This window comes from Perna viridis, chromosome 1 (assembly GCF_037379345.1).
Source record: "Perna viridis isolate PV_CMFRI_1.1 ecotype Kerala chromosome 1, ASM3737934v1, whole genome shotgun sequence".
NCBI classification, from domain to species: Eukaryota; Metazoa; Mollusca; class Bivalvia; order Mytilida; family Mytilidae; genus Perna; species Perna viridis.
This window is the reverse complement of record NC_142445.1, coordinates 58696130-58710545: the sequence shown is the minus strand read 5'-3', so window position 1 is coordinate 58710545 and position 14416 is coordinate 58696130. Positions and strand designations below refer to the sequence as shown.

The 14416-nt window shown below is 32.1% G+C and overlaps 1 protein-coding gene across 2 annotated transcripts in view; it reads left to right on the top strand.

The window, feature by feature from the left end:
• Positions 1–587: 587 nt before the first annotated feature.
• The window catches only part of LOC148629586 (orexin receptor type 2-like), a 34119-nt gene continuing 20290 nt past the window's right edge, over positions 588–14416 (top strand). Inside the window, exons 1-2 of one of the 2 annotated variants that reach the window (XM_088554089.1) lie at positions 588–724; positions 3747–4462. In XM_088554089.1, the coding sequence (XP_088410215.1) occupies positions 4022–4462 (441 nt within the window). In that variant the 5' untranslated portion in view covers positions 588–724; positions 3747–4021. Of the gene's footprint in view, positions 725–1573; positions 1708–3746; positions 4463–14416 lie in introns of those variants that run through there. The other variant, XM_088554099.1, reaches the window with a different exon arrangement.

Below are 14416 nucleotides of genomic sequence, written 5' to 3'. Positions count from 1 at the left end.
TTGTTTTGTTTTGTTTTGTTTTTGTTTGTTTGTTTTTGTTTGTTTGTTTTTTTGTTTTGTTTTGTTTTGTTTGTTTTTTGCTGTTTTTGTTATTTATGGTTGCTTGATCTGGAATTTTTGTTATATTTATCATTTTCTTCCTATGGTTTATTGTTGCATTTCATGTTCTTATCTCGTTTTCATTTGATATTTCTTCAAGGTGTTAAAATAACACGTTCCAATAAGATATTTCATACACAACAGTATATAATCGTCTAATGTGCCACGGTGCGTGGTACAGACAGTTCAAATTCCATAACTTTCGTCTCGTTTTTTTTATTATTTCAAAGCAGTAACGTACACTTGACAAATTATTATGTTCACTTGACAATTAAAAGCTGTAAATCATTTGCATGTGAATCTAAATTTAACCGAACCACATAGGTTTATTTTTAACTTTAACTTGTTTACCGAGAAATAAACTTACTAAATTCTATTTTGCTATAATTCGATATTGTTTCTGTGAAAAAGCACTAAAATTTGAATCAATTTACGTCATTTGTAACAGCTTGTAAATCACTGGTTATAAAATTATCAACTTTGAAATTAGCTTGTTTTATCTGATGAATTTAGTGTATGTCGATATGGTTATAGATTTAATATCACGGTTACATGTACAGCTGGTGCCTGGTTAGCACATGTACTTCACAGGACCAGTAAACGAGAGACGGAAAGAACTACGATGGTACGTTTTCTATTTTTTTTCCATATTTTCTGGAAAGTTTGAAATTTTTTACATGAATTATATTAATTTAATAGGTATTTTTTCTTGGATGATGATACAAAAACAAATTAAAAAATATCCTATACAAATGGAAAATTATGTTTAAAAAAACCAAGGTCGTATTACTTTTTACATCTTAGGACATATTATATCACCAGTCACATTTTCTCCCTTTTATCGGATATCAAAAGTATGAATTGGTTTTAGTGATAATTAATGCTTAACCTGCACACTATTATTGACTTAAATGCAACAAATTATATGTGTTGCGACGGCGTGGTTCAATTATTGTAGTTACTTTTCTGCTGTTTTATGGCTGCAGGAACGCTGCATTCATCAAATTGTCTATATGTTTATTCCTAGAAAAGTAAATGCATAATCATATCGAATTAAGAATTCATTCTAATCACTGCCTTTTTCAACTAAAAATTTGACCGGTTCGTTTGAATTAAAGTTTTGAGGAGCATATCGTTATAGGGTTTCCGTATGAAGGTATACTCGTACATTTGCATGTAGCTACAAAATATATCCAATCTAGCAGTAAACAAATATAAAGTATCGTTTGTCTCAGCTAAATTTCATATGAACCCATTACATTTACAGAGACGCGAAGTACAAGTTCATGCAGTACACGTTACCGTGTTTAAAGTAATTAATCATGAACAGTGTACTAAATGGATTATACTTGAGATTATAATCTAAGCTTAACCAATGTAATTATTTTATATGTTTTTCAAACATAACGTAATTTTATTACCCTTCCTATTATTATCTTGGTGTGGACAATAATAAATAACTTTAATATCATATTCAGTGAATGACTAGAATAAAGAAAATACATTTCAAATCTCCTGACCTGCTACAACGTAGATATATTAATATACACTTCAAATAATCGAATATTTCTACAGCATAATGGGAAGGGACGTTAAAGCAACTCGAAGGTGAGTTTCTTGTATACTATAAAAAATGGGTATATTCGGTTTTTATCAAAACAAAGTTTGTCAAATTAACATGAATATTGCATATTTCGTAAAATGCAACTATTGCTCACCGACCAAGATTGGTGAGTATTATTAGATTCACTACAAAAATTATGCACTGGTTCCCTGTCTGCAAGACTAACCTTGAAACAAAAGTGCCAAAAACAGTTTTCATAAAGTACTTCGTTGACACCATTTTTTAGAATTTGTAGCTAAAAATCAGCAAGTAATATTTGAATTTACATTTTAAAAATAAAATTATAGGTATGCAGTTTTATAACTTTACATGTTAACTAAAAGTGTTTAAATTAGATTAATACACCTCGGAGAAGTCTTTCTTTGGTAAAAAGATAAAATTAAAATATTTTGTGTAATATATTTCTTGCAAGGAGGATTTAGGGTGGTCTGTCTAGCGATAGTCGTTTTCAATTTTATTTTGTTACGGACATTTTGCGCTCTATGATAAAGGGTAATTCAGCCACACCCCTCACAGTTACTTTACTTGTCTTTTATGATAAAAATAATTCAGTCATACCCCTCATTGTTACTTTACTGGATCTTTATGGTAAAGGGTAATTCAGCCACATACCCTTAATGTTACTTTACAAGCCCTCTATGATAACGGTAATTCAGCCACACTCTTCACTGTTACTTTACTGGCCATCTATGATAAAGGGTAATTCGGTCATATCCCTCACTGTTACTTTACTGGGTCTCTATGGTAAAGGGTAATTCAGTCATACCCCTTACTGTTACTTTACTAGCCCTCTATGATAAGTGTTATTCAGCCATACCCTAATTGCCACGTTAAGGGTTATTCAGTCATACCCTCACTGCTGTGGTAAGTATTATTCAGCCATACCCTCACTGTTATGGTAAGTTTTATTTCAGCCATACCCTCACTGTTATGGTAAGGGTTATTCAGCTATGACCATTACTGTTATGGTAAGGGATTGGTTACATATCATGTACAAACGATGATTAAGTCAAAACAAACGCTGTATTTCTTATTTACATAGACAAAAGAATATTTCATAATTTTCACTTGAAATTCATCAGGTGTTAACTTGAATTGAGCTAATAAATTTTTGTCATAGTTCAGGTGAAATTCATGTGAATCGAATCTTTTAGTGAATTTCAAGTTCGAACTTTTCACATGAAATTCATATTAAGTGATTTCCATGTGAACAATATTCTAATGAGTATTATACGACAATCTTATAACAATTTTATCAGATTATTTTTAATTTTACCTTTAGCGACGTTTACGTAAAAAAATTAAATATGCATGTACTTTCAGTATTCATTTTACAAGGACATTAAATATAACAAAAACAATGATTCGCTTCTTCCTTGATATTGAAATTCTAAACTGTAAAATTTGGGTCAAAGTGATTATCTTGAGTATATCGTCCTACGAAAATGTTCTTGGTTGGATACGAAATGTGGTTTTTGGTCGTTCTTAACAAAATAAAAGTATCAAATGAAATTTATGAACAGAAATACGTATCTCGAATATCGCTTACATTCAATACATCACCGTAACACAGTCATATTATGATAGGATGTTATATAGTTTGATTTGAACGAATATCGTATTTTGTGCAATTGCATTGTTACCAAATAAAATATGCATAATTAAATCATTCAACAAGATTATTTTACTTCAATTAATTTCTTATGGACGTGAACGTTATTAATTTTATAAAATAAAATTAATTCTTTAATTTGTTTCGTAACACTTTGTAACACGAACCGATATCAAAGCTATTTCTGTGTCACTTAGAGTATCTATAGAAAAGAGGATCGATGTAGACCATGGAGTTATCAATCAGTGGTATAGTTGACCAGTTCATGATTTCAACCCTTGTCTCCCACGACACCAAAACAACAACCGAACAAATCTACGTCATTCTCATTCTTCCTTCTGTTTAGTTTTACTACTTAGCTAATGGACAATCAACGCTAATTAAAATACAAATCACTTTGTTTACTTCCAGGTATTTTACTGCAGTGGAGAAAGGCTGTTTCTTCGTTTAACTTAAGCTATTGAACTGCATACATCTCAATATATCGACTCATTGATGATGAGAGAGGAAAAACAAAGAAAAGACATATGCTATAGTCGCATAAAGTATTATCGCTTTGTTCTGGCTAATTGGTTATAGGAAAAGTAGAAACTATAATGATGGAAGTGTTAACTTAAAGATAGTAATTTCCGGTTACCAAAAGCAACGCAATAGTTTGTATTTTTTTCCTGTTACAATTTTTTTCAATGGCGTTAATAAATACATCGTTGGACGGGAATTATACGTTTCCCGCTTTAGAAAGTACGTCGCTGCTTACAAATAGCGTTACGGACAGTCCGTCACAGAATGGTAGAAATGGGACATTGTGCTTTATGCATTATTGTGACGAGGGTTTGGACGACCTACGACGACAAATTGAGGACTATGTTCGACCAGCCTGGTATGAGTGGATTGTCGTCATAGTGTACATTCTAACATTCATGGTAGGTTTAACTGGCAACGTTCTTGTTTGTTTTGCCGTGTGGAGAAATCGTCAAATGAGGACAATTACTAACATGTTTATTGTCAATCTGTCCGTAGCAGATTTGGGTATATTAATAATTTGTTTACCTCCGACGTTACTAGTCGACGTTACAGAAACCTGGTTCATGGGTTTGGTGATGTGCAAGCTCGTTTATTTCCTTATGGTAAGTACAAATTTAGATATATACTAAGTCTAAAAAAAAAATACAAATTTTAGTTTTGTCATCAATATTTCTTTTATTTGATTAATTTATCTCTGATAATTGCTGTTCTAAATCAGGACTTTGCTGTTTATTTCGATGTTTGTCTAGATTTTGCTTGTTGTATGAATAACCTAAGGTAGTACAATACAGTTAGGTCATTTCTGAAAATTTGGTCTCATTTTGTTGAAATAAAGCTGTTTTGAGACAGTCCGCTCAGAAATTTCTAGTGTTTTGTCATAAAAAAGTGCATATTTTTGAAATCCTTGGTGTGTGGAGGTTCAAGTCATTTATAAGTAATTTAGTGATTATTGTTATAAAATCCAGTAGCCACGGTAACATACTGAAAAAAATGTTACTGAGTTTTAGTACATCTCAGGGCTGCCTTTCCAAAACTAACAGCCAATAACTGTTTTATAAAATATCAGGCAATTAGACACTACCACAGGATGAAAGCATGCATGAAGAAAGTGGAAAAAGGGTAAAAATAATAAGACCTTTTTCGATTCATTCTCTCACAATTTTAGTTCCAAACGTTTGTGCTAAATAAGGTATTCTGAAAATCAGCCATCTGATGCTGAGTGGAGAACCTAACAGGACAGGGGACTGAAACGTTCAGGATACAATTCTTCATTTAAATTACACCTGCTTACCATAACATACATTACATCTGTCTATGTATAAATGCTTATCTACATTTAAACAATATATCCACCAAATTTCAACTTTTAATTTTATGTTTTACAAAATTTGAACAGGGTAACATGGTGTGCGAAACAGTGCGTCTTAATATAACTGTATAGTGCACCCTTAAGGAGAAGGGGACATTTTAAGTGGGGTATGTCTTGTGAATTTTGGAAAGCTCTATTTGTATGAAATTAAAAAAATACCATATTTATGAAAATTGAACATAGGATATTGATTCTAGAGCAAATCTAATACTTGGTCTGCTCCCCCAGAATGGGGATAAATCTGCCTTGTGTTCTACTACATTCATTCATATAATGAAAAAGGCTGTATACATGGCAAAAATGAGAAAACACATTAAGAGACAGACTTTTTTCACACTCTCGGCACTGAAAACAGTATTTATTTGATGTTTTTTATCTCATCAATATCTTTTATACCCCAAAAATAGCATATTAGGATGAAAGTATAGAAAATCATGGAGTTTTCCCAAAACTAAAGACTGGGTACTAAAAGGCTTGTTTTGACTTTCTTTTCTGCATTGCAAAACTTATTTGCACAGAAAAAGTTTGTTGGTTATCCATTTTATTTTTTATAAGCTAAAGAAATAACATTTTGTACTTAAAAGTGATTAGAATAGCACATATCACAAGAAGATACAAGAATATCTTCTATGACGCTGCACTTAAAATGATGAAACTTTTGTTGCTAAGGACTTATTTAGACTAAACAATTAAATTTCTTGACACAAACTACAATTTTTTACTCAGTGCACCTTAACCTACACAAGAAATTGTGGTTTCTATGGTGAAAATCCTATTTATTTCAGATGTAGGGTTCCCAAAAACTTTCCATAAGGTAGTACAATACAGTTAGGTCATTTCTGAAAATTTGATCTCATTTTGTTGAAATAAAGCTGTTTTGAGGCAGTCCACACAGAAATTTCTATTGTTTTGTCATAAAAAAGTGCATATTTTTGAAATCCTTGGTGTGTGGAGGTTCAAGTCATTTATAAGTAATTTAGTGATTATTGTTATAAAATCCAGTAGCCATGGTAACATACTGAGAAAAAAAAATATTACTGAGTTTTAGTACAACTCAGGGCTGCCTTTCCAAAACTAACAGCCAATTACTATGTTTTATAAAATATCAGGCACTTAGACACAACCACAGGATGAAAGCATGCATGAAGAAAGGGGAAAAAGGGTAAATATAATAAGACTCTTTTTGATTCATTCTTTCACAATTTTAGTTCCAAACGTTTGTGCTAAATAAGGTATTCTGAAAATCTGCCATCTGATGCTGAGGAGAGAACCTAACACGGCAGGGGACTGAAACGTTCAGGATACAATTCTTCATTTAAATTACACCTGTTTACCATAACATATATTACATCTGTCTATGTATAAATGCTTATCTACATTTAAACAATATATCCACCAAATTTCAACTTTTAATTTTAAGTTTTACAAAATTTGAACAGGGTAACTTGGTGTGCGAAACAGTGCGTCTTAATATAACTGTATAGTGCACCCTAATATTAATATTCCCGTTGACAACTGCCTTTGACTTCTATTGCCTTTATTTTATTTTTTCCGCGACGTGGGAAAAGATAACATTTTGTAAGCAAAATATATCATTTGCCGATTTAATTTATACTAAAAATAAATATTTTTAATATAGAACAAACGAAATGGCTAATTTCCAACTGATGTTTTCAATTTTCTTCATTTTGTAAGATATAAGATACAAAATAAGCCAAGTTTTATTAGGGTTGGTCCAGTTTTACATGATAACATCTGTTACTCGACGGATGTTTTTAGAAAAGTAGAGAACGCTTACCCTAACGGTACATCTGATCCATACTGGAAGTTTGTTGTGGTTATTCTTTAATTTCTGCGTCATTTGTGTTGTGTGTGTGTTATCTCGGCCAAGTCATTATCCTCGAATTATGACTATAAATATCATGTGACTCGTTCTATACATGGTCTTTAGCCTCATCTTCACCCTCCTTTAAGTGTTAAGTAACTGTCTTTGTAAGAATCATGCAAAATCTGAAAAATGTGATACTCACCAAAAAGGCTACATATTTTTATTTTTGTAATTAAGTTGTTTTATGGGTCTATACTATGGAATGCGTAATTATTCATTCAAATCTGCCTGCTCTTAGGAGAAAATCAACATTGAAAATCCAGTAGATTCTTATTGTATTTCAGCGTCATTTACAGAGTTATTTCCCTTAATTTTGAAATCTACAGCGCATTCTATATAATTTTTATCTCCTAAGAGCACAGGTTATATGAAAAACCACATGTTAATTTCTTTTCAAACAAAATATCAAAAATAAAAATATGTAGGCTTTTTACCCATGAATCACATTTTGCATGATCCTTAGCTGGAGTGCTACTTAAAAGATAAGTTATGTTTTTAAATCCGTCGTCATAACATTTCATCTGTAGAAGTTTCCATACCTACTGTGTAAGCATCCATTTTTCCATTTACAGAATAAGGAAATATGTTCTTTATTCATTTTGTTTTAATGAAACCACTCTAACTGGAAATAAACACGCAAGTAACTAATTGTCCTTACAAAACTATGCATTTATTAATAATTTAAAAACTTTATTAACTATCTTCTAACTTGAAACAATGTATCTAATGTAATAACAAAAACTCATTCGAAGACTCCAAACATTAACCAGCAAGACCAAAACTATACAGCTGATTATTAACTTAATTGCAGTTTATTAGTGCATACATGTACATGCACTTCTAATTGTATCATAAATACAATTGTGAATGTAACATTATAATTTACTTTCTTGGCGTGAATATTTATATAAATCATATATCAACTCTATATGGTGGATGTAATGGTCACAATTCATATTTTTTGTGCAGGCAAGATGAGGTAAGGTGAGGTAACGGACCGCCGTGCATACAGTGGCTTGTCAATGTTTTACTGGGCTCCAGAAAAAAAAGACAAAATCCTTTAAGTAAAACAAATAAAAGAGAGACGTAGTAGACCAACGACCCAAATACTTTTCAAATATTCCCCCAAGAACTCTTTGATATTATGAACAAAGAAGAACACTTGAGCTCCGAACTGCGAACAATTCAAGAACCCGGTCCACCTGGTACATTCAAATAAGACCGCAATACTCTATGGGAATCACAGAAGTACCCTATCATAATTTATAATAGCTAACTTACAGTATAAGGACATGATCACCTCTTTTTCTTGCCTCATCCTGCCAAATGAGTGATACTAACTCACTCACTGCCAAACAAAAACATTTATATTCCTGCCCATAAGGTTATATGGATCAATTGGATTACAAAGGTGGAAATACAAGAGGACCGTCTGGTCCAAGAAACCTTTCAAGTGCACCTTGTACGTTATTTAAATAAATTCCATTACCCAACTTTGACAAGTGGGTTCTGTCGAAACGGTATAAATATCTCTCTTTTGCTCTTATATCACAATGTCTTGCTACTCCACCTTTTATACTCATAACTGAGTTATAAACTCTAAGGTTAATTCTTTTCCAGTTTTAAGATTTTGCTCCGGACCTTTCCTAAATTGGGCACACCTCAAGATAAAGGACCTCTTGACCAGGACGTGAGATAGACATCTGACACACGGATGACATGACTGGTGACATCGTACCGTATTAGTGTTTTAAGTAAATCTAATATTGGCATAGGAATATCAGGTTAAGGAATATTTTTCCTTTTAAATCCTTCAAGGGGTCTGTTTACTAGGAATGACTGCGAATTGTCATGTAAACTTGTGAGTTTATATTAGTGTATTGTTGCCACTTATGTAGGTATTGACTGTGAGAAAAAAAACATGTTGAAAGATATGCAATAGACTGTATCAAATCCGACACTGGAGCGGACAAAATTTTAGGGAGGTTTTGTTATATGCGAAATGATTTAAAGGATTTAACAGCAGAAATATACATTTTTCAAGTAATGCATGTACTGAACTGAATATAATTTATTGCATAAAGAGCAAAGGGATTGGACAAAAATTATTTCAATTTATAAACGTCCTCTCCCAATGCATGTCATGGATCTACCAGCTAAAATATTTACTTCAGTATCTAAATTTGCAAAAGATAGTTTGGTATTTCTGTCCGCGCTGTGGGACAAGGATGTGAAACCGCTGAAAATCACTGATAAAGAATCAGCCAAATTATTAAGCTTTCCACTGATATGAACTCCTTCCAGTAAAATATAAAACTGCGGGGTAAGAAAACAAGCTTTGTCACTGGGGACACCACACTTTTTTGACTTTGACGATCTTTTGGTAATAATTGTCACTGCTGCTTCAATTTTCTGGTTTTTAAGGCCAGAACTCCAAATAGATAAAGCGACTACCACTGGAAATATCTCTAAAAAATGTAATATCAGATCAAAGAGGCCATCTTCAAACCATTGCCTTGACCAGCAGCTTTGAGCCCATTTTCCGCCAAAATAAATTCCGGAACTCCTCTCGTTTCCCTTGACTGTCAGTGTACAGCTAAAAAATGTCATTAGAATCCCATATAAAGTCTATCATGACAGTGATGCCATTGTAATTGTCCAAAAAAGTATTTCAAACTTTCAAATCTCCACGCATTTCATTCGTGACATGAATTTTGAGATGTGGTAGCTTAGCTTGACAAGTTGCGTCAATCAAACGTCTACAAAAAGCTCTACCTCGAGCAATTACCTGACAGGCAAAATTTAAAGAGCCTATCAAGGACCATAACTCTCTTTATGTGACTTTTTAGACTTCATAAACATTAGCAATGACTAGCAATGATATTGTTAAGCTTGTCTCCTGGCAGTCTCATCTACATATTTATACATGTAGATGACTTTCACATTCCCTTCCATTCCGGAAGAAGTTTTTTCCATTCATATCGATGTCAATTGGGGTCAGCAGGCATATTGCAATGGGAGCCAAGGGAACATAAATTTGATTCGATTACTGTCAGGAATTTTTAGATGGTATATATATATTATAGAAGCATTTCCGATATTTCAATGTTCGGAGACGTATTTCCACATAACTATTACTGTTCCTGTAGCCTTCGAATGCGATATTCTTTTTCGTCTAGTATAAAACCATGAACCAGTTTCCACCCGATCCGGCGTAAATGGCGAATGCGAAAGTCGTCTATTATATAGACCGAAAGTGAAACTACTCCGACCTTGATATCGCTAGACAAATGTTTCAGTACCATTCTGTGTAAGAATCAGGCAATGGGTTATCATTATTATTCTCAACTTGGCCTTTTAAACTCAAATATATTTAATACATCTAATCATGAAGCAGTTGTTACTTAGTATTGTTTTTGCCTGCTTATAGGGAAAAGTGTGTGCAAAACTTTCCTAATATTTTGCCGCGGTGCATTTCAACTAAATTTAGCCTATCAATATCTTACAAACACCTGACAAACACTTTGATTGTTAACTAGAGATTATGAGGTTTAAATAATTCACTTCCGGTCTAAGCGATTGGAGCTTGAATGTTCAAATCGTTTTGTTGATTTAATTATAAGTATTTGATGGTGATACCTGTGTTTATTCATTAGATTTATCATTTGTCAACTGATTGCTGAGCAGTAAATAGTGATATATGCGATTGTATTTGGAAAAAAATTGAGTGGAAGCGAGGACCCCAAAATCTGGGGCACCCTTTTCTAGTTTTTTTTTATTCTAGTGGGCTACATATTTGATAGTGGTAGCAAGCCCCTGTGGTAAAACCAGACTTTTACGATTGTAATATTGGTGTGCTAATTTTTGCTGTTTCAATTTTTTTGATGGGCATAGAAAATTGTGTCAGAAAACGATCAACAAATTAACGATGATAGTTCTGGAAAATTTTAATATTAATCTAAGGTTTATAAAGAGCGTAAGAAAGCACACTAGAATTCATTTACATCAAGTATAAAAAGTAAATAGTCTTAAACAAACTGGATTTGAAATATCCCTTTTTTCCTTTTGCTTATATCTCGAGAAGGGTACGACAGAATCACAAACTAGTGACCTAAAATGTTGAGAATTTTATGTCCTACAATTTAATACCGAAATCAATGGTCAAAGGTCAAGATCATTGTCAAAGCTTAACGACAAAGTATCGTCTATAATTGATAAATATAAAAACTTGTAATGCAGCGATTCACATAAATACCTCATGTGGTATAAATTTTAAGACCGCTTTCCTCGAATTAGTCCGCCTAATAAGTAGTTATTATATATAGTTTATTGTGTGAATACTTATCACCGAATTCCTTTTAGATTGTGTTTTAGAATTATGTTTCAACGCTAGATAACCTAATTGAATTTCTAGCGTATTTCCGTGTAGGGCAGCACCAGAGAGCAAGAGTTACGCGTATATAAATGTAGTTTGTACGATTTTAGCTGATTTTACCCCGTACAGGCCCCAAAGTTGTTAATTTCACCTGTGAAAATACAGAGAATTGTTGAGCTCTGATTATACTTACAGCTGAAATTACATCTAGGATTTGATGCAAAAAGTACAGGAAAATTTCTGTCCAATTAAAAAAAAAAAATTAAAAAATTAAATAAAATAACAATGAAAAAATAAATCTACATACAGTGAATAAATTCTTTAAATTATACTTAGCTACTAATGAAATGATTTTGACCAGCAGTTAGTAGTCTTAGCAGTGTGTCACTTGTCACTTTATATTTAGTTCTTATAATCAGACAAAACTTACAATATAAATATTAATCCATTTAAAGTAGTAAGACAATACAATACCAATGTAGATTTATAACGATTTACAAATAATTTTGTTCCTACATTTTTTGGTGTATTTACTGCTTATTCGAATAAGGTTATGATGGTATGGTGATGATACGTGTACAAAAGGAGACTTGACAAAAATGACTAGTTGTTTTTATCAAAATAAATGTGAAATTTCCTTATTTTGATATGTCATATATATTTTATTCTCGTAAACCATATCTATATTGGCACAATGACATTAGTCTTGCTTTCATCTATGTAGACTATGATGCTATATCTGTATATGCAAACATTAATAAAAATCAATGAAATTCAAAACAAGGTATTAAGTCTTCGTTGGTTTTATTGTTTTTGAATTTTTCTGTCATAAAACGTAGATAAATGACTCCGATGCTTTTATAATACGGTTCCAAAGCACACATCAAAATTTACAAGCATTTCGAAAAAAAAATTATTATGCAAAGGCGTAAAGTTCTATTTCATTTCACCAGTAATACTGAACAATATATAAACATACAGCACTGAGATTATGTAAGATTTAAGTGATAGAAAACTAGTGAAATATATTAGAAATTGTATTTACAAATATCTTCAAACATTACAAGGAGCCAATATAATAACTTTCTTTCTGTCTTTGTTTTTTTTTCTAAGATTTTGATAATGCAAAGAGAATGATGAAGGAGAAAACAAATTATCCACAGTAATTAAAATAGTTTACTGCATTATTAAAGTTTCCAATACCCAAATTTTATTTATCTACATATTCCTATTTTGTTGAGTGAACATACCGAACTTGATTTAAAGATAATAGAACCTGTTATTTTGGGATTTAGATTTTACATCGATTATATATAGGAAATTTTCCTCATTTCTGGACAGTTAAAACAAACTGGTCTTTAGAAGAATTACTTTAAATATTGTATAAAGAATAGTTATTTGACATTCTTCCATGTTTTAAAAAGGAAAAGTAGGTAGTCTTACTTTTCAACTTTTTTTTGTTATTGAATACAGATTTATACTTTCTGTCACTTCTACCATAAGAACAATTTAACCCTCCATTATGATTACAGATTTTTACTCATTCTCGCTCTCAACCATAAGGATATTAACCATCCACCGTGGATGCATATCTGTAATTTATGTCACTTCTACCAAGAGAACAGATTAACCATCCACCTTGGGTACATATTTATAATTTCTGAGACTTCCACCATGAGGGCAGATTAACCATCCACCATGGGTATATATTTTCAATCCCTGTCACTTCTACCATGAGGACAGATCGATTTATACATATACCAACTTTCTTTACAATTGAATTTTATGTAGACTTCCGGGGTGGCAATAACATTTCAGTGGGTTTCTGTTTAAAAGTAGAGGATTGTTTCCTTCCAGCCGCACATTACATAATACCTCATTTAATTTGTTGTTGTTTTCTTTTTGGTTTTTATATAGCGATGTGACTTTGGACGTCGTTTTCTTTGATTCGTCTTAGCCTTTTGACTGCTTAATTTTTAAAATTGCTCTAAATTACTACCCAATGACGGGAAATACATTTAATCCTTTGAAGCATTGCATTTTAAAGCCGCTTTTGATTTTCTGACAGACTTCTTGTTTTTATTTCACAATGGCACTTTTCCAAAAGTTACCTGAAACTGTGTCTGTAAATGATACCTCAAGTGCATAATCGTAATCTGTCGAGTATTCATCTATTTAATGTAGAGTACTACAAGTGGACGTTATAAAACAAAAATAATAAACACTTATAGTGCTGGATAGACAAGTAATAAGAATTGACTAGCTTGATTCAATAGCTCGTGAAAGAATCAATCTATTTATTTCTGTTTCATTGGTTTAAATACATTTAAAAATCAAGTTCTGTCTCCTGTTTCGATTTACAAGTAAAGTGAGTAAAATCATTTTGATATTTGTTGTAAAATTCTTTTACTAAAACCCCACGCTCTCTCTTTATGTGTCAGTTTTTATTAGACTTCTATATTTTTTATACAACGTGCTAATACTCTCTCAAGGGCAGCCTAATTATTAAATTGCACGAAATAAAACACGAGATCCAATGGACATTTCCGATCCACGTCCTGTTCCGTCTAATAGAAACGTAACTTCGAAAAAATATCCATTCATTCAGATTATAGCTCAAATGTCGTAAAATTGTTTTGTATGACAAGAAAGTAAATTCTATCTAAATTTAAGTGTTATATGAAGACGTCAGAAAACTAAGAGTTATTTATTTTAAATCATCAAGAGGGGAGCATTTTTTTTAAATACATTTTGTGACTGTCATAATGTTGTTTATTGTTACACTATGCTTAGCATAGGGACCGATTACAACTGGGCATTGGCGTTACGTAGGGCCATTACCTGGCGTTGAAGGCTTAATGATAGGGTTTGTTTTTTCATAAGGATTACTGACTCGTTTAAGATCCTACATTTCCCAGACTTAT